Raw genomic sequence first — 24,079 nt, 5'->3', positions numbered from 1 at the left:
TCCACAAATGAAGGCCCGAGGAATCCAGGAGTAACGAAAGAGTTACTTTGCGGACAAATCAGCAAGAACTGGCCAAATTAACATTATTTAGGGCATCCGCAAAAAACTTCCATAGTTCTACATATCTCAATAAAGTACCCCATACAACAAAAATCCCCAAAAAACAAAATAGGGTCACATAATGTCATAATCCGCTATGTTGATGGGAGGAGCAATCAGATAGGAATAGCAATCTGATGTATTCCATAGGCAGAGTAGCAATCTGTTGTTATAGACTGCTGGAGATAGTGGTGGGTGGATCCTTTGGCCGGTGGCAGATGACCACACCCCCAGGGAAAGATCCCGAGAGGGACCACCAGCTAGGCTTAGAGTATGGAGACAGACACACACTAGTTCTTTTATTAAACAGGTCTTGAAACCACCAGAGGTGGCAGTAGTGAGCTGAAGTGCCCGGCAGGGCTGAAGTTCCTCAGATACTGGAACAGCGATCCCTGGATGGCTGAGCTGTTGAGAAACTGTAGACAGTGAGTAGGCAGGGTATGCAGAGTTCATGAACAGAACTAGATGACAACACTCACATATTGGTCTCAGGGAGCTCAGGAGCTGGAAAGGATAGGCCCTCGAAGAGCGAGTATCTAGTTCCAGGGAAGGCTCTGAGAGAGCGATGGTAACTCACAATGATGTAGACAGTGATGGCTTCCAGGCAGAAGAGAATCAACAGATAGTCAGGAACGAGGGCCCTCGAGGAGCAAGTACCGTTTCCTGTCTGTAACCTGAAAAGCAAAAAGAGAGTGAGGCCCCCAAGGAGCGGGTACCTCTAGTAAGTCCGAAGGCAAAGTAGCTTAGGCAGGGTAATCAGAGTAAACCTTGTCCTAACCCGAACCCGAACCCTTGCTAACTCGGTTTGTCAGCGATATCAGAGACCTTTAAATATCGGAAGCGGATGAAGTCATCTCACGGGGACACCCCTGAGGTTCGCGCCCTTACTGGTATTTCACTCTGAGCACGTGCCCTAGGCTTCAGGCAACATGGCGGATCTGCAGCATCAAGCCAGTCCGGGAACGCTGGAAAGAGACGGCAGGGAGATGCCACGGCAGCCAGCCGTCCTTCAGACCTGGAGGAAGTCGCTACAGAGGTAAAGAGGGCGGAGTGGAGACATCGGGCAGCGACTGTCGCAACACATACTAGCTGAGAGCTTCCCCTCGCCTCATCAAGCACGGTCACAGTCTAAAGTTAGGCCACTAACTTGACCAGCTACTTACTTCCGCTCATGATTCCAACTGCTCGCTAATTTATTCTATATTCTCTCTGCCTTCCAGATTTTGTAAAACTTGCGTTGCTGCAGTCAGTTCGAAGATATGAGAATTGGTTATTTACCGTAACAAGCAGTCTGGCTGAGTATAATGCATATTGTAGGCCTCGCTAACGTAGCTGATGCTTCACTTCCATAAACTGCCCGCTTTTTTTGCACTTGCTGGGAGAAATCCGAAAAAAAGAAAATCTTGTGATTTTGATAAATGATTGATTTCAGCACCCGGTCTTGTCAAGGACTTTAACTTTATCAGTATAATGATGGAATTGAAGGATTATGGTGCGAGGTCTTTCCCCATGTACAGGGAGGGGGGGGGGGGAGCCCCAGGGCCCGATGCATGCATTCTACTTTGATGCGGCCATCTTTACTGTCTAGGCCCAAAAGTTTCAGTATCCACCTGGAAAATTTTTTTACTGCATCAGGACCCTCCAAATGTTCAGAAAGTCCAACTATTCTAATATTTTTTCTCTGACCACGATTCTCTAGGTCGTCGCGTTTTTCTTCCATGGTGAGCAATTTGCATTCGAGAAAGCCCACTTTCTTACGGGCTTCTATTAGAGATAAATCTAGCTCTTCCACGAGGCCCTCTGTTTCCGTGATACGTATGCTGTTGTCTTGTGCAGTGGATACCAATTGCGCCACTGTTTCTACCACCACTGCTAGCTTAGCATTAATATCTGAAGTAATCTTTTCGGAGAATTTATCAAACATCTCTTGTAATTGCTTCGTCATTTCAAGTGGTGTAGCTGGGAGCAGCCATTCCTCCTCTGAGATTGAGTCATCACCCGAATCAGAAAGGTCCGTTACCAGTTCTTTAGTTTTCCTCAGTGGTAGGGGCTTCTTATCCGCCCAATAAGCGGGTCGAGATCTTTTTTGCGTTTCTTTCAACATTGCAGTCATCACATTTGGCCAGACCAGAGAAAATTGCAGGATAATTGAAAGTGGTGAGGGGAACTCGATTCAGCTGCGTCTTCTCTCTAGTAGTGCATCACGTGACCCTGTGCTTCAGGCATTTTGAATAAAAGCAATTTTAATTAGATTATTTCCACTTCTAAATGTGAAGACTGGACAGTGATAAATTAAAGATGGGCTCTTAAACATATACAGTTGTCTGAGGATGTTTTCAGCCAATCAGAAAGCTCTCTCAGTTCCACCCCTCTTTAATTTCAATCCCCTTTCTTTGGGAGGCTTTGTTAAAGATGTGTTAAGGAGTTTTCCCCTGTAAAGTGTACCCGCAGCACTAGGAGATGCTACACAGTATTGGCAGCCATCTTCCCTCCCCCCCTCCCCCCCGTCCAACCAAACCTGTACTGCAGTGCGTAGCATGGCACCATGAGTCCAGTTCCACCCATATTATACACTTCCAAATGAGTACTTAAATAACCCTGCTGGGCTTGACCTATTGCTGAGGCCTATCGGAGAACTGTTTCCAAAGTGTGCTTTTCTACATTTTTTGACAGGTTGGAGAAGCGTTGCCATGCAAAAAAATCCCCGAATTATGACTAAAATAGCTCTTTCATTTTAGTTACAATATTAATGGGATTTTAGTTAACAAAAACTAAAGCTGAAAGACATCAGTTTTCCAAAAATAAATGCTAAACCAAAAATGAAATTGAAAATGCCTTTAGCTCTAGCTTCTATCTGTAGCACAAATGTAGGATATTGATTGAAAATAATATTCACCACCAGTATTGTTCCCTTCTCTCCCTAGTTTTCATTTTAGCTACTGAGTCAGTATATGATAGATAATGCACACAGAATTGGAAAATGCTAAAGAACTAAAACTAAAGCTAGTATATTGGGAGAAGAAATATTATACAAATATTAAACACTACAACTAAACTCAAATTTAGGGTTTTGAAAATTGTATAGTGCTATTCATCCATGGGGTCACTCATTCTTCTTCCCCACCCTCCATAGCCGCTTTTTAGAATCATCAAAGAGCACGAGATGCCTGTCAGCTATGCCTAGGCAGGACAAACAGCAGTGGCCCCTTTAAATGCTGGTGAGGAACACAGTATAAAAAGGTAGGCAGCACGTGCTCATGCCCTCCTATTATTGCTATTTATCATTTCTATAACACAGCATGGTACAGATTCACTGACAAGAGGCTTTGCTTAAAATCAACAAGGGCGTGATCAGGAAGAACAGGGAATAAGATTTAAAAGCAGTTGCAAAAAGTGGATTTTTAGACTGGATTTAACGGAGGAGAGGGACGGATTTAACAGAGCTGCAAGAAATCAGGCCTGAGCCCTTCTAAAAGTATATGCAAAAAAACAGGAAATGAGGTGGGTCACCGTGAAATCTATAAACTGAGAGTATCTGTTATTCCTTGTTATCACTGGCCAGTAGTGGTAGTGACAGAGAGACTTGTGATGTGACAGCATGTTGAAAGACTCCTCCCAGATAGCACTGCTTCCAGCACTAACAGGCCGATACAGTACGGTGTGCTGCGCCGAGCACACCATTTAGCACCTGTTTGGCCGCGGTTTAATGCATTCTTATTACCCCTTATACTGTAAGGGGTAATAGCGCATCGAAATTGGGTGACCAACCCCCCTGAAAACTAATAACACTCATCACATGCAAATGCATGTTGATGAGCCTATTAGTCAGTTACCCAGGATACTGAAAGTAAAATGTGTGGCCAAGCCTAGCGATATTAAGTCAGAGGAACCTAAAATTAAAAAAAAAAAGAAATCTAACCCGCCGGTCAGCAGGTTAGAAAACCAGACGCTCAATTTTACCAGCGTTCGTTTTCCTAACCGCGGCTGTCAGACCCGGTAAAATAGAGCATCGGTTATCGACCTGCTGACAGCCAGCTCTACCGCTAATAAGGAGGCACTAGGGAGCCCCGGCTCTCCCGCACTTTTTACAGAATCGGCCTGTAAGACGGAGTAGGCTTCAGTTAGTGCATTCATTTCAGGGAGGATCTCTTCCCTTAAGCAGGCCTGTGAAGCACCTCTATAGTAAGGTAACTGATGGGAGTCACCCAGATGAACTTGTGGCTGACTGTACAAGCAACACCTGAATTAGCATAGCCTTCAAAAACCAGATAGGAAACTTCACCAGTAAATGGGAAATTAACATTCAAGAAGCAATTCCTCAAAAAAGTCCAGCTTGCAAAAGTGATAAAAAAAAAAAATAGATCAAGGAGCACATACATCAAAAAACCTTAAAAACAGAAATGATCCCATGTAATAAATGTAACCTTATTTAAAAAATCTTAATCTGAAACAACTTTAGACCTGGGACACAAACTGCCATCCTGCCCCTGATAACATAGAATCAAACTGAAGCAGAGAAGCCAAAAGCAACCAACCCACGTAATGAGGGTCTCCTGTTTTCAGTTTGAGTTTGAACTCCAGCTGTTGGGCTATTATCTGTGAAACATCCACCTCCTGTTATTTCTCTGGAGAAACACATGATTTAGGAGTTTTTCTCTATTGTTAATCTTTTGCAATGCACCCACAGGGAACTATTTTATCATTTGAATGTCTGGAGCCAAACATGCTGATATCCTAGTCTAAGCATACCTGACATTTGATTAACAAACAAAAAGAAGGAGAAAGAAGGGATCTGCTTACTCTTCATCTCGCAAGTCGTTGATAGTCCGGTCTAAGGAGATCATGTCACTGGCCACCATATTAAACCCAAACTCTTTGATGCTGGCTTGAATAGACTCTTTGTACTCTGGTCCCAAAACAAATTGCTTGCCTGCCTCTCCAGGGCCATCCACAACTCCCTGAGGCTCAGGTTCTTTCGGCTCAAAATTGCCAAGAACTCCAGTTTGTAAGACAGGGTCTCGGTAGACCAGTGTTTGGGGCTTAAAGGTGAGATATGGGTGCTGAATGATATTCTGTTGATTGACGGCATTGCCTTCCTGTTGGTTTTGCTCCTTTTTGGCTTTATTTTTTCTTCTAACACTTTCAAGGTCCACCTCCACTCCTTCTACATGAGGCCACGGTACAACGGGCTGAAACCTGTCAATTTTTGGAGCTGGTCCTTTGAATGGCACTGGGTTAAGGGCACCTTTGCCTTCCTGCAAGAAAAATAAACAACCATATTAGACATTTATCATAGCACAGGCAGTCAGGACGGACATTTAATACAAACAGCTCATTAATTCCTTTAGTAATTTCACCCTTCATGTGATGCCAGTGCCATTATAGTGCTGAACGAAGGGCAGTTCCAGTCAGTCATTCTTGTTTCGTTAAAAGCAGTGTATAATAGCTGCACAGGTGACATCGAAGAACTTACATTTCTAGCTGCCACGTTTACCCTTGGAGTAAGTACTGTTGTGTCACCCAGTTATGAAGTCCTTGATTTTGTGGACCACAGGGTTATTGTTTTGCACCATTATGCTGAAATCAGTTAAAATAACTAATTTACAAACTGCTAAACCTGCACTCAAAGCAGTCTTCTGTTAATTGCTCTTATTACTGCCATAAGCAGTTAACACTCAGCAGGAATCTTTGGCCACTGTCTCTGCCAATTAGAATCCTGCAAGTAATCAGGGCCGATACAGTAAAGCGCGCTCCAGCGGAGCGCACTGTTAGCCCACGTTTTAGACGCGCTATTTTTACCCCTTATACAGTAAGGGGTAAAATCGCATCGAAAATGCACGGCCAACCCCCCCTGAAACTAACAGCGCCCGCAACATACAAATGCATGTTGATGGGCCTATTAGTCATTCCCGCACAATCCAGAAAGTAAAATGTGCAGCCAAGCCGCACATTTTACTCTCAAAAATTAACGCCTGCCTTTGGCAGGCGTTAATTTCGGCCGACACCGGGGAAATGTACAGAAAAGCAGAAAAAACTGCTTTTCTGTACACCTTTGGACTTAATATCATAGCAATATTAAGTCGGAGGCCCCGAAAATTAAAAAAAAAATTTTAATCTGCCCGCGGCCTGCGGGTTGGAAGACGGATGCTCAATTATGCAGGCGTCCATTTTCTGAACCCTTGGCTGTCAGCGTCAGCTGTCAAACCCGCTGACAGCCGGCGCTTCTGTCAAAAAGGAGGCGCTAGGGACGTGCTAGTGTCCCTAGCACCTCCTTTTACAGCGGGCCCTCATTTACATAAATTTATTTACTGGATCTCGCACCCAGGAGAGTGGCCTGGGCGTGCGCCGGGAGAGCGGCGCTCGCCTGCTCTCCTGGAAAGTTTTCTGTATCGGCCCGAATTATTTATTTATTTAAAGATTTTTTTATATACTGTAAATAGAATGTAAATAGAAGTGAAAAGGGTAGAGGTATCTCAGCCTCTGCAATACTAATGCAATCTGCAAAGCTAGAAAAAAAACAATCATATCTGTAAAGAGAAAACATTTTCTCCCAAAATCCCATGCACAGAGAAAATTAATTCTACACAACTTACCTGCTGAAAACTCAATCTTCAACAAATTTGCGAACCAGAGTATTGGATTACTTACTGTCAAAAATTTCAGTTTTTCTTTTAGTAGGAGGAGGCAACACATCACTAAGGCATCAAACCTTTCTGTACCTATCCTCTTTCCCAGTTGAGTAGTATTCAGTCTTCCATGAACATTTCACAGCACTCAAGGACGAGGGCATTACCAATCTCAACCTTTATTTTAAGAGCCATTGATGTTATAGGCTATACCTTGGTGCTACTGATAACTTTTTATCTATCCTCTCCTTCCCCTCATTCTATCAAAAAGCTGGTCATGAGGTACGAGTTCAACAATGGGCACAGCCTGTACCTGTGACTGAGAATGAAGTTGGCATTATCCTGGGGCTTGCTAGGCCTAATTGAGGAGAGTTTGTGCTTCTTGGGCAGCTCCCTGTACCAAGTTTAGTAGGACCAGAAGAGTAGCCACCTGGAAGAGCCTCTTGAATTATGGAGAAATTAACTCATAAATATATGCTATTTTCTCCATGTGCACTCATCAAAAAATATTTCAACACAGTAAATTTTTCTGCTAATTATACTAAAGTAATAAAAGCGCAACTTTGCATCCATAAAGGAATATACTTATCTTTACAGTGATATGTAACTTTGCTTTATGAGGTAATTTTGATTTGCTTCAAATAATAGCCTAGCAAAGACATTTGGACAGTGCATGCTCTGTCTTTGGGCATTTTTTGAACAGTAAAGTGGTTAAGAAATGTCAGTAAATAAAGTATGTATATGGGAAGCAGAAGAATGTGAATGACTGAGGACTATGAGGCCCGTTTCATGGTGAGATTGCCAAGTGTTACTTCATTGTTGGCCAACTATTTATTTATTTATTTTTATTTTATTTCTTTAAAATTTTTGTATACCGCACAAAGGGTAGGGGACTATCCGTCTAGGCGGTTTACATACTTGCACATACATAAATAAGCAATACATAAAATACGAACAGATTAAAAATTTCATATACAAACAATTAAAATTCAAGAAAATAGACAATTAGACAATTAGATTAACAATCATGATGTAATGTGATAATCTTTAGTATAAATTGTATGCGCAGGTAAAAAGGTGAGTTTTTAGTAGTTTTTTAAATTCTGTAGGGTTGGCTGTCAGGCGGATATGTTCTGGGAGTGTGTTCCACAGCATTGGACCGGCAACAGAGAATGCTCGTTTACTAGAGACTCTAGGTCCTCTCCAAACAACAATTTTCCTTTTAATGGGAATTTACTTGGCTTGGCTTGGCTTTGGATGCTGAATCTGCTGCTCAACTCTTTAACCATAGGAGGCGCCTAGCCATCACGCTTGTCAAGGCCTGCTTGGCTGAGATCCTAAGCAAATCTTAGAGGGCATCGGCCACATACACTGCTATGGACTCTGCTTGCGCTATCTCCTGGTTGCTGGCGCAGTCCGCTTGCCCTGTGGGTGGCAGTAAAGTGCCGAGCAGAGCCCTTGCCACATATCCCCCGCAGATCACTGAGCATAGAGCTAGGATAGACAGATCAAAGTCCTTCCTGAGAAGCATCTTCTATCCTGCAGGTCCCTAAGGGCCGCACCTCCCTCAACCAGGATGATAGTTTTCCTGGAGACTGTTTACACTGCTGTGTCCATCTTGAGGTGGGCCAGGAAGCTGTTTCTCCCTGCCTGATCCATTACATACAATCTTTCCATATTCTTTTTGCTACACAGCAAGTTTGGCTTAGCCCACTCTGCTCAAATCATATCCTGAATTGGGGAATGTATGGGGAATATTATTGCCGGCTTTCTAAATGCCAATGAGGATAGAGTTATCTCTTGGTTTACTATCTTTGGGCTGCTCCTCGGCATGCCTGAGAACCTGGGAGACCTTGGAAAAGAGGGTGCCCAACTTTCTGCCCGAAATAGTCGGACCACCAAGTCATCCTGATCAGGCCCCGGGTCCTCTTCAGTTTCCTCCAGAGAATCCCCCAGAACAAATCGTCCGGCTCATCTGAAAAGGACTCGGGGATGGGTCTGCCACTCTCCCTTTCCTTGAGTTCCAGCTTCCTTTTCTTATCACAAGGGGCGGTGAACAAGAGGACTCGACCCTTGGGACACCCCCGAATCCATCGGTTTACCCTTCATTTCCCTGTTGGCCTTGTGCATCAAGAAAACAAAATTGGAAGAGAACTCCTCCCCTTCCCCCTCCCAGGCTTCCTCCTCAGATGCCACTGGGAAGGAGGCGGGAGCTTGAGTAGCGGTGATGTTGGCATCGGTTGCAGGCGTTTTGGGACTGGCTGGGAGAAAGGAACTCCCTTGCTGCCCTCTGCTGGGCCCCTCCCCCCAATGGCGTGCTGTCACAACTGCAGCAGAACAAGCCTGCCTTTGTCAGAATGCGCCTCACACCATGCTGCAGGCACTTCCTGCCTCTCTCCATGTTACCTGCCAGTGTGAGGGTTCTGGGAACTTCGGGCCAGATCCTGCAGTCTTAAGCTCAAGGCCTACTTACCACTGCCGCTGCTGAACCTTCCCTTTCGTTGCCAGGAAATGCAAGGCTAGGAGCCTAATCGCCTGTGTGGGGGGAGGGAAAAGCGAACCTAGGAAAGCCGTTGTCCTGAGGAGGTGTTCCCCGACCCGGCCTAGACACTTCCCCGGGGAAAGCAACCTCAGGGAGGCCGTCACACTGCCTATTTCTCCTGCCAAACCAGCTCCACCTTCTATCTGCTGGAGGCAGAGAACTGCTGATGCCTTCCCTGCTGTACCAGCTTATATAGGAGAGGGCCTCAGGGAAGAGGTCTAGAACCCTGCCTCCATCTGCTGGTAGGAGGATGAAACCCACTGTGAAGACTTTTCTGCCAGGACGAAGAGGAAAGACCTGTTCAATAAATCCCTGGAAACAGAAGTGGTGCCGCAAGATTGGAACAGAGCAGTTGTGTCCCAATTCACAAGAGTGGTAGCAGAAAAGAGGCTGGTTAGCCTTACCTCAGTGGTGGGAAAATTAATGGAGAGACTGCTAAAGGAAAGGATAGTGAACTATGTACAATAAGGTGGGTGCATGGATTCACCAAGGGAAAGTCCTGTCAGATAACTGACTGATGTTTTTTTGATTGGATGACTAGAGAAATTGGATTAAGGAAGAGTATTTGATGTGATTTACTTGGATTTCAGCAAAGCTTTTGATATGGTGCCACATAGGAGGCTCATGATTAAAATGAGAAGCTTGGGAGTGGGTGCCAAAGTGGTGGAGTGCAATGGTAAATAGAACCTACTCTGAAGAGAGAATAGTGTATCAGAAGACTTATGAAGAGAGACTAAAGAAAGATCTAAATATGTATGTAATTCTTTTATCGTGGATAGCATGTGTCCTAGAGGGCCATAAAACAATTTATATCTTGGGGCTACATCCTCAGTCTCTTTCCCCTCTTCTCCCAAGGACAGGATTCTTTCTGTTGGGGAGAAGGATAGCTTTCAGTGAAGTCCCCTGTGTGTAGAATATCATAACTCTTTGGGGAAGGAACACTTACCAAATATATCTGAAGCAGAAAGCATGTGAGGGAGTCAGTTGGACCGTTAGATGATCGAGGGGTTAAAGAAGCACTTAGAGAAGATAAGACTATCGTGGAAAGATTAAATGATTTCTTTGCTTCGGTGTTTACTGAAGAGGATGTTGGGGAGGTACCCATACTGGAGAAGGTTTTCATGGGTAATGATTCAGATGGACTGAATCAAATCACGGTGAATCTAGAAGATGTGGTAGACCTGATTGACAAACTGAAGAGTAGTTAATCACCTGGACCGGATAGTATATACCCCAGGGTTCTGAAAGAACTAAAAAATGAAATTTCAGACCTGTTAGTAAAAATCTGTAACCTATCATTAAAATCATCCATTGTACCTGAAGACTGGAGGATAGCTAATATAACCCCAATATTTAAAAAGGGCTCCAGGGGCGATTCAGGAAACTACAGACTGGTTAGCCTGACTTCAGTGCCAGGAAAAATAGTGGAAAGTGTTCTAAACATCAAAATCACAGAACATATAGAAAGACATGGTTTAATGGAACAAAGCATGGCTTTACCCAAGGCAAATCTTGCCTCACAAATCTGCTTCACTTTTTTGAAGGAGTTAATAAACATGTGGATAAAGGTGAACTGGTATTTATTTTATTTAAAAATGTTTATATACCACTTTTACAAACAAAGTTTAGTCAAAAAGGTGTACAATGTATCATTCAAAAACTCAAAATATAAAATAAAATTCAATTAAAAATTACAGAAAATATAAAATATAGATAAACTTAAAACAAAACCATAATTAATAAAAATGAATAATAATAGTAGTAATAAGGTACCCTATGATTAATGTATGAAGAGTGACTGATTGATTATTTATTGGGTGTAATTTTGAATGCAATTTGAAAGAAGTGTGATTTAAAGATTTTTTGAATTGTTTTGAGTTTGATATGGTTCTTAATGAGTCTGGTAGTGTGTTCCAAAGAGTTGGACCTGCTATCGAAAAGGCTCTTTTCCTAGTAATGTCAAGTCGTGCCTGTCGAGGTGATGGTACGTCTAGAAGGTTCTTATTCATTGATCTTAAATGTCTGGATGGTTTATATATTTGAAGAAGGGAACACAAGGTAGTAGAGTTAGAGTTATGCATAAGGGAATGTATAATGGTTAAGATTTTGATCTGTATTCTGTATTTGAAAGGTAACCAGTGTAAGGACTGGAGTAATATGATTTCTAAGTGAGGAACCTGATAAGATACGTGCAGCTGCATTTTGAACTAATTGAAGTAGTTGAAGTGTGTTATCAGAAAGACCTATATAGAGAGAATTACAGTAATCAAGCCCAGAAAAAAAATAAGTGATTGTAGAATAGTCCGAAAGTCATGGAAAAAATGTAAAGGACGAAGACGTTTCAAGAGCTGTAATTTGTAAAAGGAGTTTCTTGTTACCAGTGATATGTGTTGTTTCAGAGATAGATCAGTATTAATAGTCACGCCTAAGTTTTTTGCTGATTTGGAAATAGGAATAGAAGTGCCATTGAACAGAAAATGAGATGGGGGACCTCTAGCCGGTTCCGTGATAGACGTGAGATGGACATTTTCAGTAGATGTAGTATACTTGGATTTTCAAAAGGCGTTTGACAAAGTTCCTCATGAGAGGCTTCTAGGAAAAGTAAAAAGTCATGGGATAGGTGGCGATGTCCTTTCATGGATTGCAAACTGGTTAAAAGACAGGAAACAGAGATTAGGTTTAAATGGACAATTTTCTCAGTGGAAGGGAGTGGACAGTGGAGTGCCTCAGGGATCTGTATTGGGACCCTTACTTTTCAATATATTTATAAATGATCTGGAAAGAAATACGACGAGTGAGGTAATCAAATTTGCAGATGATACAAAATTGTTCAGAGTAGTTAAATCACAAGCAGATTGTGATAAATTGCAGGAAGACCTTGTGAAACTGGAAAATTGGGCATCAAAATGGCAGATGAAATTTAAATGTGGCTAAGTGCAAGGTGATGCATATAGGGAAAAACAACCCATGCTATAGTTACACAATGTTAGGTTCCATATTAGGTGCTACAACCCAAGAAAGATCTAGGCATCATAGTGGATAACACATTGAAATCGGTTCAGTGTGCTGCGGCAGTCAAAAAAGCAAACAATGTTGGGAATTATTAGAAAGGGAATTGTGAAAAAACAGAAAATGTCATAATACCTCTGTATCGCTCCATGGTGAGACCACACCTTGAATACTGTGTACAATTCTGGTCGCTGCATCTCAAAAAAGATATAATTGTGATGGAGAAGGTACAGAGAAGGGCTACCAAAATGATAAGGGGAATTGAACCGCTCCCCTATGAGGAAAGACTAAAGAGGTTAGGACTTTTCAGCTTGGAAAAGAGACGGCTGAGAGGGGATATGATAGAGGTGTTTAAAATCACGAGAGGTCTAGAACGGGTAGATGTGAATCGGTTATTTACTCTTTTGGATAATAGAAAGACTAGGGGGCACTCCATGAAGTTAGCATGTGGCACATTTAAAATTAATCGGAGAAAGTTCTTTTTTACTCAACGCACAATTAAACTCTGGAATTTGTTGCCAGAGGATGTGGTTAGTGCAGTTAGTATAGCTGTGCTTAAAAAGGGATTGGATAAGTTCTTGGAGGAGAAGTCCATTACCTGCTATTAATTAAGTTGACTTAGAAAATAGCCACTGCTATTACTAGCAACGGTAACATGGAATAGACTTAGTTTTTGGGTGCTTGCCAGGTTCTTATGGCCTGGATTGGCCACTGTTGGAAACAGGATGCTGGGCTTGATGGACCCTTGGTCTGACCCAGTATGGCATGTTCTTAGGTTCTAATGGGTATTCAAATGAAAGTTTACTGTGGCTGATTTCAAACTAATTAATATGAACAAATAATATAGTGTACAGATACATCCAGGCTTTTTAGCCATTTGGGAGTACAGGTTTTTGGTATCTCTACCTCTGAGGATGTTTCTCTCAGGACAGAAGCTTGGAACTGGTTTATACTCCATGGGATAGAAAGACAATTGTCCCACATTGGCTGGGCTGTCCTAGTTGTGGATATCCTCTTCCCCACACTTCCTGAGGTCCAAATGTACTCCCAATATCCAAACTATCTGTGTCCTGTGTCCACCAGGTGGAATCTCCTTTGGGGGTCTCCAGATGATTTTCTCTCCTCTCCCTTGGTTTCCCCTCTATCTGCAGGCCTTTTGCAGAAAATAATTTTACTTTCAGCTCTGGGCAAGGCAGGATGGCAGAAAACAAATATTCCTTTCCTCTAGATGGAAAAACAGGAACAACTTCTTCACGTTAGTTAATACTACAATCTTTTGCGGGAGCGCTGGGAAGCGGTCCCATTTCCTGGGAGATTAAGTGTACCTCTGGGCCACGACGCCACCGGAGAGGAGCTCCGATGGAGCGTCATGGCAGGCGAAACGTGCCCCACCACGGCCAGCAGGCTGGAGATAGGGAGCCCTGGCCTCTGCCGAACCTGATGCATCAGAGAGACCTAGCAACACAATGTTGGTCTCTGAAGTAGCCCTCTGGCCACTCAATAGCCCTTTTGGACCTGCCATACAGAACAGCAGATGCGACAGGATGGACAGAGGCTTAGGGCAGGATGACAAGAATTGAAGACTGAAGACACAATCAGACGAAGACTCTTGAAGACGGGGTCAGACGATACTTGACGGACTCAGACATAGACAGGTTGCTTGACGATTCAGGGTATGAAGAGGTTCAGAATTAAGGAGAATACTGAAGAAGTACTGCCACGCCACGCGCCCTACACAGCCAGTCAAGGCAGGTCACGGACCACGCAGATGGCGAAGCAGACTCCCAACTTAGACATCGACTCAGAATACTTAGAGTTCAAGATGATAGTGAGTACTGAATGAGCGCTGCCTCACCGCGCGCCCTACTCAGCCACTCAAGGCTGGTCGCGGACCACGCAGATGGCGAAGCAGGCTCCAGACGAAGCAATGGACTTCAAATCTGAATATAGAGAAGATTCAGATGAGGCCTGCACCGAGGCACACCCTCCACAGCCAGTCAAGGCAAGGCACGGCCACGCAGGACGGAGCAGGTTCAGGAGGAGTCTTAGACATGGACAGAAGCAGACACGAGGAACTCCGGAGACCAGTTCAGGATGAAGGTTAAGAATAGAACCTCAGGATCCAAAGCTCCGAGAAAAAAACTCTGAGCGGATTGCTTGGAGAAAAGAAGCTTGAAGTGATGACTCGGAGCAAAAGGAATCCAGAGCTAGGAACCTGAAGCTTGAAGGATTCAAGCAACGGTCTTCTGGAGGATTGCGCTGCCGATGAGAAGAGCATCTGGATATGAAGATCAGGACATCATGACGAAGACACAGGAACAGACGAGAGACCAAGATGAAGAACATCAAGACATCTGGAACAGACGAGACGAAGTCACGGGATCCCACGAAGAACAGAGTGCCTAGGAGGAGTTGAGAAGACGAGAACTCCCAAGGAGGATTGACTCTTTGCAAAGACAACGATGAAATGAAGACAGAGCCCTTTTATAGGACTAAAGAGGAACTCCCACGATGAGGTCATCAGGAGGAGCCAGGAGGGCTGGCCCTTTAAATCCAGCGAGGAGGTGCGAAGGAGGTAGGAGGCAGGACTCTGGAGAGCGGCATCCACGCCACAGAGGAGGAGAAGCAGGACCAGGCCACAAACCAGGCCCAGCATCGGAGGCAGCTTCCTGCCACTAGAAGGAGGACTGAGAGTGGCTCCAGCTGCTTGAATAAACCATGGCGGCCCTGCAGCGAAGAGGATGGCGTCTGCGGCCTCCTGGCCACGGAATGAAGAGGAGACATCGGCGGCATTCCCCAGGCCGCTTGATGGACAGGCGACGGCGGCAGGCCCGCCAGACCATGGCGGCGGCTCCTGCCGCATGCGAACAACGTCAGTGGTCTCCAGGCCACATAGAAGCACGGCGGCAGGGCCCGCCATGCAGGAGAAGGACACTGGTGCCCTCCGGGCCGTGAAGGCAAAACGATGGCGGCTCCTGCCGCGAGAGACAACGGCATCGGGGAGCAGGAAGCCGGTTGGAAGAAGGTGAGATACTGCCCATGGCACTAGCCGCAGGCAGAATCGTAACACAACCTCTCCTTGTTTGAGGCGAAGGGATGTGTAGCTCTCTCCGGACCAGGGGAAACAAACTCCCAGAAAGGCCAGGCCAAAAACAGAAAAAAAACCCCCCAAGAAAAACAGGAAAATCTCTCTCTCCAATTTTCTTGCCAGCACTGTTACAGGAGCTAACAATGTAATAACTCTCCACTTCCTGCTCTAGTCTGGGGGCTTAAAAACCGGGAGAGCACAACAACACACATCCTACTCTAGGAAAAGAAACTGCCACACACTACCCCAGGCTAACTGCCCCTTTTTAGGTTTGGGATTCTACCACTGCAGCCATCTTCAGGTTCAAGTATCATGATCTCCTTGGCCAATCCGACGCTATCAGAATTACCATGGAAGGACGATTTTCCACTCTCTTCAGTGTCTTGCCTATCATAGGGCCAAGGTGGGAAGACAGAGGAGGACATCCTTTGGTGAAGGTCTTAGGGCATCTAACCTGCTGGACCCTCATTCCTTCTGTCTTTTGAAGAACCTGTCCCCACTGGCATTTGCTTGAATCGCCATCAAGTCCATTGCTGGCAGTCCCTATTTGTTCACTTTATCTGAAATGCCTCCTGGCTGAGTTCCCATTCTCCAGGATTTAGCCCGTTTCTGTCAAAGAAATTGGCTTGAACATTCTTGATTCCTGTGATGTGAGCCACAGATAGGAGATTCAGATTTAGTTCTATCCATCTGAACAGGTTTTTTGCTTCTGTTGCTAGTGTCTAGCTGTGGGTGCCCCCTTGTTTATTCACATATGCTATCACCATGGCACTGTCTAATAGTATTCTGACTGCCCTTCCTTTTATTAGTGGCAGAAAACATAGTAGGGCCCATTTGATGGCCCTTATCTCCAATGTGTTTACTGACCAAGTTGATTCTGATGTTATCCATTGAGCTTTCTCCAACTATCTTTGGGAATGTGCTCCCCAGCCTAGTGAACTGCCAGCTGTGGTTATGGTGATGGAGGATGGGACTCACCCTACTTCCCCTGCCCCCAAGGCACAAGAGGGAAACTTCCCTGTCAGGGCAGGCTCACCATACCTCTAAGCCCAAGGGAAAGAGAGTGTGTGTGTGTGTGTGTGTGTCTGTGTGTTCTAAATGCTGCTTCTTAACTTCTTACTCGTGTGTGTGTGTGTGTGTGTGTGTTCTAAATGCTGCTTCTTAACTTCTTACTCACCATAAAAATGTGATTTCATCTTTCCAGCTCCCAAGAAGCTCATTAGTTCAGGATCTGATCTAAAATTTCCCTACCAGTTCTTAAAAACCTCTACATCTTAATACAGTCTAATCCCTCTCCTTCCTCCCCCATCCTCAAACTCCTGCCTCAGCACTACTCTCTCCCAACCTTAAGACTATTGGTGAAAGATTTCTTCCAATGTCTCTAAACCCTGGAACAGCTTCCACCTTTTTCCTTTGGGAGAGTCAGTTTCTCTTCAGTAGAAAACTCATCTTTCTTTTTTCTGATCTTATCCAGTACTCTAATAGAAATCCTTGATAGTCTGGTATTCAGGCACTGTCAGCCCCACTGTGCCGCCTCTCATTCTTTTTGTCATTGCCCTGATACTTGAGTGCTCTGTTTTGCTGCATTTCCCACACAGAGAAATAAAACGAGTTGTGGGACACATTACATTTGTATGAAAAACACTATAAAATATAAAATTGTACTGTATCATACTATAATTTATAGTATTTATAGTTTATCTAACCTGTCCATACATTGTCCACGCCACTGGATATTTGCACTCTTTCATCCCAACTTAAATTTTGGGACACATATTGTGTATATAAGTTTGCTATATCGCCTTCATACCTAATGCTCTCTTTCCTACGTGCACCCTCTTTTGCACCTCCCATTTCTTCTTTACCCTGTTTTTTTGTAACTGCTCTCTTCCTTCTTTGTTTTCCCCCTGTTACATGTAAACCGTTATGATGTCTCTGATGAAGGTCGGTCAAGAAAAGACACTAATAAATAAACAAATAAATAAACAATTTGACTCTACATCCTTGGAAACGATACTACTTGTTTTGAAATCGTTATTGGCACAAAATATCAAACAGTTTGGTTATTACTGTTTTCATTAGCATCCCTTGGTAACGTTAGAGCAACTGGCCCCAATCTCAGAGCGTTTGTATGAGCCCTTTGTGTGGGTATTAAGGGAAAAAAATGCAGGGAAAAGAGACTGTCTTGGCATTCTAAATACAGTATAATGCTGTGCTGGCAAAACAACTCACCATCTATTGTCAACACAGAGTTCTGTATGCAAGCAGAGAATGAGGAGAGATCACAAGATAAAAGAAATCGCAACACTTAAAAACTCATTAACCTAGAATACGAGTTATATAAAAATAAATTAGCTTTTTCCAGTTGCACGCACTGAAGCAATGATTCACTGTATTCATTTTTTTGTAGTGGCATTGTGAAAAAGCACAGCACGGTTTACATAATCAATCAGAAAACAAAAATAAACCGCTATTTAAAAAAACAAAAAAAAAATCCTTTATAGATGATATTGAAGTATACATTCTAAAAAGTTAATATGAACCTAGCAAGCCCAAAGAATGTTTCTTGCTTACACATATTAATGCAAATCCTGGAAACATTACAATATAAACAAGTTGTATATAAAGAAAAAGTAGCCATCTAGATCATTAAGCATGTCTGAATATATTCAGATTCCGAGACATTCATCTTCCATATGGTGGCATCACAGTAAGATTTAAGAAATTTCGTTTGCAAGGATTAAAAGAGAACTGCCACCTTGTGTGCTGTGGAAGGTAACAGAAACTCAAATATGCAATCGCATTGCGCCACATTTTCAGTTTTCCAAAATGTTATGTTATAGTAAACAAGTGCATGGAGCAGAAAGTAGATGTCACCAACATAACTAGGACTGGAATGAAAGCAATGTTTTAAATTGGTCTATAAATTGATAAAATCCTGGATTGATCCTGTGGCACTGTGTGCAGTGGAGTAGCAGACGCATGGACTCAGGTTATCCCTACTTAGCCAACTCCCCACTTCTCCAGTATCAGAAACTTCAGTAGGAAACCAGAGTTTTCAGAGGAATCCAGGGATATGAAGAGATGCCTTGGTGATCTCCCTGGGAGCTTCAGTTTATAAAACAGCTGTGACAGCTCCTACCTGGCAGGGAAGGATCCCAAAATACTCACTAACCACACATATCCTCTTCTCTCCCATTAATACATGATCATCCCAAAAATCAAACTCACAATAAATCACTCTCACACACCTACATTACTATATTATCATAGTAAAATGAAGGCAGAAGAAAACCATCAGGCCTAGGGCCTGATTAAGACAAGCTGAGATCCAAAGCTATGTCAAATTTAGTATTACAAAAAAAAAAAGGGTAAAACGTGAAATAGGTTAATTTTTTTTGTTTTTAGAAGCTCTTCTTAATCTGATGCCCTAAATTAACAGTTTAGGTAGTTTTTTTTAGTAAATCCAGTACTGATCTGGCTCATCCAGTCTAACCAGTTATTTTGAACACAATGCTAAGGATGCATCCTAGCTGCCAGCCACAGCTGATCCTTAAGAGCATAAGATTTGTCATACTGGTCCATCAAGCTGTTGTGCGTCCCGTCCATGCTAGGTCCGTGCCAGGGCCTGCTCACCTTGCTCCTGTGCTGTCAGGCCTCTCCTGCTGCCGCTGCAAGTGCCTCCTGTCCGCGGCGCTCCGTGGCGGCATCTCCCAGGCCCTCCATGTCGGGCCTAGCTCCACGCCGGGGCGCGGCGTCCTCTCCAGCGCCGGCCCCGCCCCTAGGTGCACGCGAACCGCCCCGGCCCTTTAAAGGCCAAGGGCGGAAACCAGCTCCACGGCACAGCCCGATGACGTCACATAAACCTCATATAAAAGTGAGGTCCTGTCTGCAGGACCTCGCCTTGGCAATCAGGTCAACACAGTGGTGTTATTTATTTGCCTACTCCCTATTCCAGTGTCTCCTTGTTACTGCATCCTTCCCAGGTAGTACCCCTTCGGACTGACCTTTGGTACTGACCTCTGCCTGCTTGACCATTCTCCTGTCTGCTGCCTGGAACTGACCTCTGCCTGCCTGACCATTCTCCTGTCTGCTGCCTGGAACTGATCCTCGCTTGCCTTGACTACGCTCGGACTGACCTTGGTTTTGACCCTTGCTTTGGCTGACTACTTCTGGACTGATACTCTGGCTTTGATCCTTGCGCTTCACTTGGACACTCTCTTCTGGTCTACTGTGACTACCAGACCAGCCTGCTGGGAATCCACTCACGGCTTCCACCCGACTAGACCCGCAGGCGCTGCCTGTCTTGCCCAGAGAGCCTTCCTGAACTGTGACCTCTCTGAGGTCTTCGGAGCTTCCAGTTCAGGCCTAGTCCATCCTATCTGCATTAGCCATGCACCCTTGCTCGTGGTGGGCACACCTCTCCGCTACCTCTCTGGGAGACCATCTGAGGCCCACAAGTCCAGGCGGTCCAGGTACCCAAGGGCGCAACCTACGGAAACCCTGGACTGTTATTGGTGAAGCTCCAGTTAGCCTTTGTCTCCTCGTGTGCTCCGCCTCCTAGTGGCAGGCGCTCTCTGGGTCCGACCAGAGGGTCTACCAATCCTGCACCAGGCCAAGGGTCCACCTCCAGCGCAACACAAGCTCAGTATTCTGTTTCCAACAGTGGCCAATTCAGGTCACAATGGTCTGGCAGGATCCCAAAAGATAAATAAATTCCATGCTGTTTATCTCAGGGATAAGCAATGGATTCCCCCAAGTCCACCTTAACAATACTTTATTTACTCTTCCAATTCAAAAAGAAAACTCCCCACACAATGTTTTAAATCTTAGCTCATTCACTTTGTGCTGATAAACATTTTTTTATTATTGGAAGAAAAGATCTCAGAATCCAGCAAGACACACTTTTCCACAAGAAACTTGTCCAAACCTTGTTTAAACCTAGCTACACTTTCACCATGCCCACTGGCAACAAATTCCAGAGCTTAATTATGCATTAAGCGCAAAATATTTTCTCCTATTTGTTTTAAATGCACTACTTTGTAACTTCATTGCATGTTCCTTAGTCTTTCTACTCTTTGAGAGAGTAAACAATGGATTTGGATTTACCTGTTCCATTCCGCTCATTATTTTATAGACTTCTATCATATCTCCCCTCAGCTGTCTGTTGTCCAAGCTAAAGAACCCTAACCTCTTTAGTCTTTCTTCATAGGGGAATCATTTCAACCCTTGTATCATTTTGATCACCCTTCTCTGTACTTTTTCTAATTCTGCTAAATCTTTTTAAGGTACAGTGACCAGAGCTACACACCATGCTCAAGTTGAGGATGCACCATGGAGTGATACAGATACATTATGATAGTATCAGTTTTATTCTCCATTTCTTACCTAATAATACTTAGCATTCTATTTGCTTTCTTGGCTACTGCCAGAAACTGAGCCGAGGATTTCAACATATTATCCACGATGATGCCTAGATCCTTTTCCTGAGTGGTTACTCCTAATGCGGAACCTTGCATTGTGTAGCTATAATTTAGATTTCTGTTCCTTAATTGCATCACTTTGCACTTGTCCACATTAAATGTCATTTTCCATTTGCATGCCCATTCTCCCAGTTTTGCAAGATCCTATTGCAATTTCTTACAATCCTCTTGTGATTTAACAACTCTGAATAATTTTGTGTCATCTGCAAATCTGATCACGTCACTCATTATTCCAATTTCCAGGTCGTTTATAAACATAATAAAAAGCACTGGTCCAAGAACAGTTCCCTGGGGCACTCCACTATTCACTTTTCTCCACTCTAGTCTCTGTTTTCTGTCTGTTGGGATTCAGATGGAGTTTGTTGTTTTTACTCCACTTTTGAATGGCTGAGAGACTTTTTTTTTTTTTAATAGCTGTTGATGGGATCAGATCCACTGGTAGTATGAGCTGGACCATCATCCACGTAGATGCAGGAATTTATATCAAAAGTTCATGTCAGCTGTGTTATTGGTCTAATGTAGACGTTCAAAAGTACTGGTGATAGTAAAGAGTCCTATGGAACCCCACAGGTCAAGGCCCAGGGTGCGGATGGGCTGTCACTGAAATGTACAGACAGAAAGGAGTTAAACCAGGTTTTGAACTTGCCACTTAGGACAGCTTCTGCTAGCCACAATAGCATGATACAAAACATGAACAGGCAGGTCCCCGATTTGAAAATCTCACAAGGAACCTCAGAGTTCCCCCTAAAAACACAGGTCAGAACCTCAGAATCTTACTGGACTCAGAACTCGTCATGCTTCTTTCAATTACAAAAACTGCAAAGACTCTCATCAGAAGTTGACTTAGTCACAGTAGTCGGTGCCACAGTAACAACATGGTTGGATTACTGTAATGCATTAATTACATAAGGGACTAACAGTTATGGTCCTTCACAAACTCCAACTAATACTAAAAACTCTGTTGCATGATTAAAAGAGGGTTGCAAGCTGTATGGAACAAATCATCCCTGTCCTGCAAAAACTACATTGGCTTCCAGCCCTTTATAGGGCCAAATTCAAAATCCTGATATTGATTTTCAAGGCTTTTGGAAGAAATGGACTAAGGGCCTCATTTTCCAAGCACTTTACCGCGTGCGATAAATTCGCAAATCGCGTTAACAGCTGTTAACGCGATTTGCGAATTAGTAATTTGGTATTCAGGGGGCAGAGTTGGGGCGGAGCATATGTAAAGCGGGAACCTGTTTATCGTGTGCGGCGAAACAGCCGCAGTGTTAGCGCGGCTAATAACTACAACCTCAAATTTGCGTTATGGACTGCGCTACGGGCCAGAAAAGGAGATAGTTCCAGTCAGCCTGAGAGAGAGAGAGAGAGAGAGAGAGAGAGAGAGAGAGAGAGAGAGAGAGAGAGAGAGAGAGAGAGAGAGAGAGAGAGAGTTACTATAGTGCCTATGCCCTAGACAGGTATTTGAATCCCTATGGGAGGGCTACCTACTAACTCGGGGTGGGGATTAGTTATGAGCGTCAGGGGTTGGGGGCCACTTTCGCATTCCACATGAGACCTACAGACAGAACAGTGGTCTCTAGTGCAGATTTGCTGGCCGTCGGAGTGAGGACGCTCACTCCAAGAGGAGATTTGGGCAACGTTCTCTCCACCTAGCATGTTGTTGCCCAGGTAGAGTGTCCATCAAGCTAGGTAGAGAGAACGTTGCCCAAACCACTTCTTGGAGTGAGCGTCCTCACTCCGACGGCCAGCAAATCTGCACGCGATGTTTCCCCACTGCACGAAAGAAGCCTCATTTGCATTGGTAACGCCCCCTAATACGTTATTGGAAAATGAGGCCCTAAGTTACCTGAGAGCAAGGCTGTCCTTAAACAAGTCTTCCAAATATCTAAGACCCGCACTTGCAGCCTCCAAACTGATCACTGACAAAAGAAATCAAAAGTATGGCTACTCAATTTACAAACTTTTTCGGGAGTAGCACTTGCCCTATGAAACTCGTTCCCAGAAGAGCTCCGCCAAATGCAAGATTACTTCCACTTCAGGAGGCAAGCAAACTCTTGGCTCTTCCATTAGGCCTTTAATGCAAACCCATAACACTTCCATCCTGGAAAGCAGCTCAATCCTGCTTCCCCCTGCATGCAATAAAATCCAACTAATGGGGATAATCGGCCTGACCCCATATATTTTTATTTATTTTATATACTGACATTTGATCTGAGATATCACATCTGTTTACATTCAGGTACTGTAGGTATTTCTCTATCCCCAGAGGGCTTTGTACCTGAGGCAATGGAGAGTAAAGTGACTTGCCCAAGGTCACAAGGAGTGACAGTGGGACTTGAACCCTGATCTCCTGGTTCATAGCCCACTGCTCCCTTGAACATGCTGCTACATCCTATTGTTCTGCAGAGATACTATTTATTTCAAGTTTATTCCTTACTGTCCAACTTCTTCTTCAGACTAGAATTGTTATTTATTTATTTGTCCTATTTATATTCCACAAGCAACAGATTTTCTGTGCTAAGCATGTGTTAGTCTCCAATTGTATGTTGTACCCTGCCTTAGGTGAATTTATTATTCATAAAGGTAGGTAATAAATAGGGAAGGAGGTAGAAAATGGGTACTAGTCAAGCTTTTAACACAACAGAAGGGTTGCTGGTAAAAGTTTATCTTTTTTGCCAATGATACCAAAATCTGTAACAGGGTGGACAGCCAGGAAGGAGTGAAAAACATGAGGAGGGATCTAGTGAAGATTGAGGAATGGTCTAAGGTCTAGCAGCTAAGATTTAATGCTAAAAATGTAGAGTAATGCATTTAGGATACAAAAACCATGAGAAATGTACAGTACTGGAGGAGAAATACTCCTAAGCACAAAGGAATTGAGGGATCTGGGGGTGACTGTATCTAATGATGTAATGATCTTAAGATGGTGGATAAAGTGACAGTTAAAGTCAGAAAGATGCTTGGCTGCATATGGAAAGGAATGGACAGCATAAAAAGGGAGGTTATATTGCCAATGCCCCTGTATAAATCCCCTGGTGAGACCTCACTTGAAATGCATAGAATTTTGAAGACCTCACCTTCAAAAGGATTTAAATAGGATAGAATTGGTCCATAAGGTGGCTACTAAAATGGTCAGTGGTCTTCATTCTAAAGCATATAGAGGCAGACTTAAAGATCTAAACATCTATGCCCCCCAGAGGAAAAGTGAGCTATGGGAGATATTTCAAAG

At 43.8% G+C, this 24,079-nt stretch overlaps 1 protein-coding gene across 2 annotated transcripts in view; it reads right to left on the bottom strand.

The window, feature by feature from the left end:
• The window catches only part of GALNT7 (polypeptide N-acetylgalactosaminyltransferase 7), a 313,223-nt gene that overhangs the window by 251,926 nt on the left and 37,218 nt on the right, over positions 1-24,079 (bottom strand). For both annotated transcript variants that reach the window (XM_029575498.1, XM_029575411.1), the window contains exon 2: positions 4,900-5,354. In XM_029575498.1, the coding sequence (XP_029431358.1) occupies positions 4,900-5,354 (455 nt within the window). The remainder of the gene's footprint in view (positions 1-4,899; positions 5,355-24,079) is intronic.

Source organism: Rhinatrema bivittatum, chromosome 1 (assembly GCF_901001135.1).
Source record: "Rhinatrema bivittatum chromosome 1, aRhiBiv1.1, whole genome shotgun sequence".
Taxonomy (NCBI): Eukaryota; Metazoa; Chordata; class Amphibia; order Gymnophiona; family Rhinatrematidae; genus Rhinatrema; species Rhinatrema bivittatum.
Note: the sequence above shows the minus strand (reverse complement) of the source record. Positions and strands in the feature narration are given on the sequence as shown.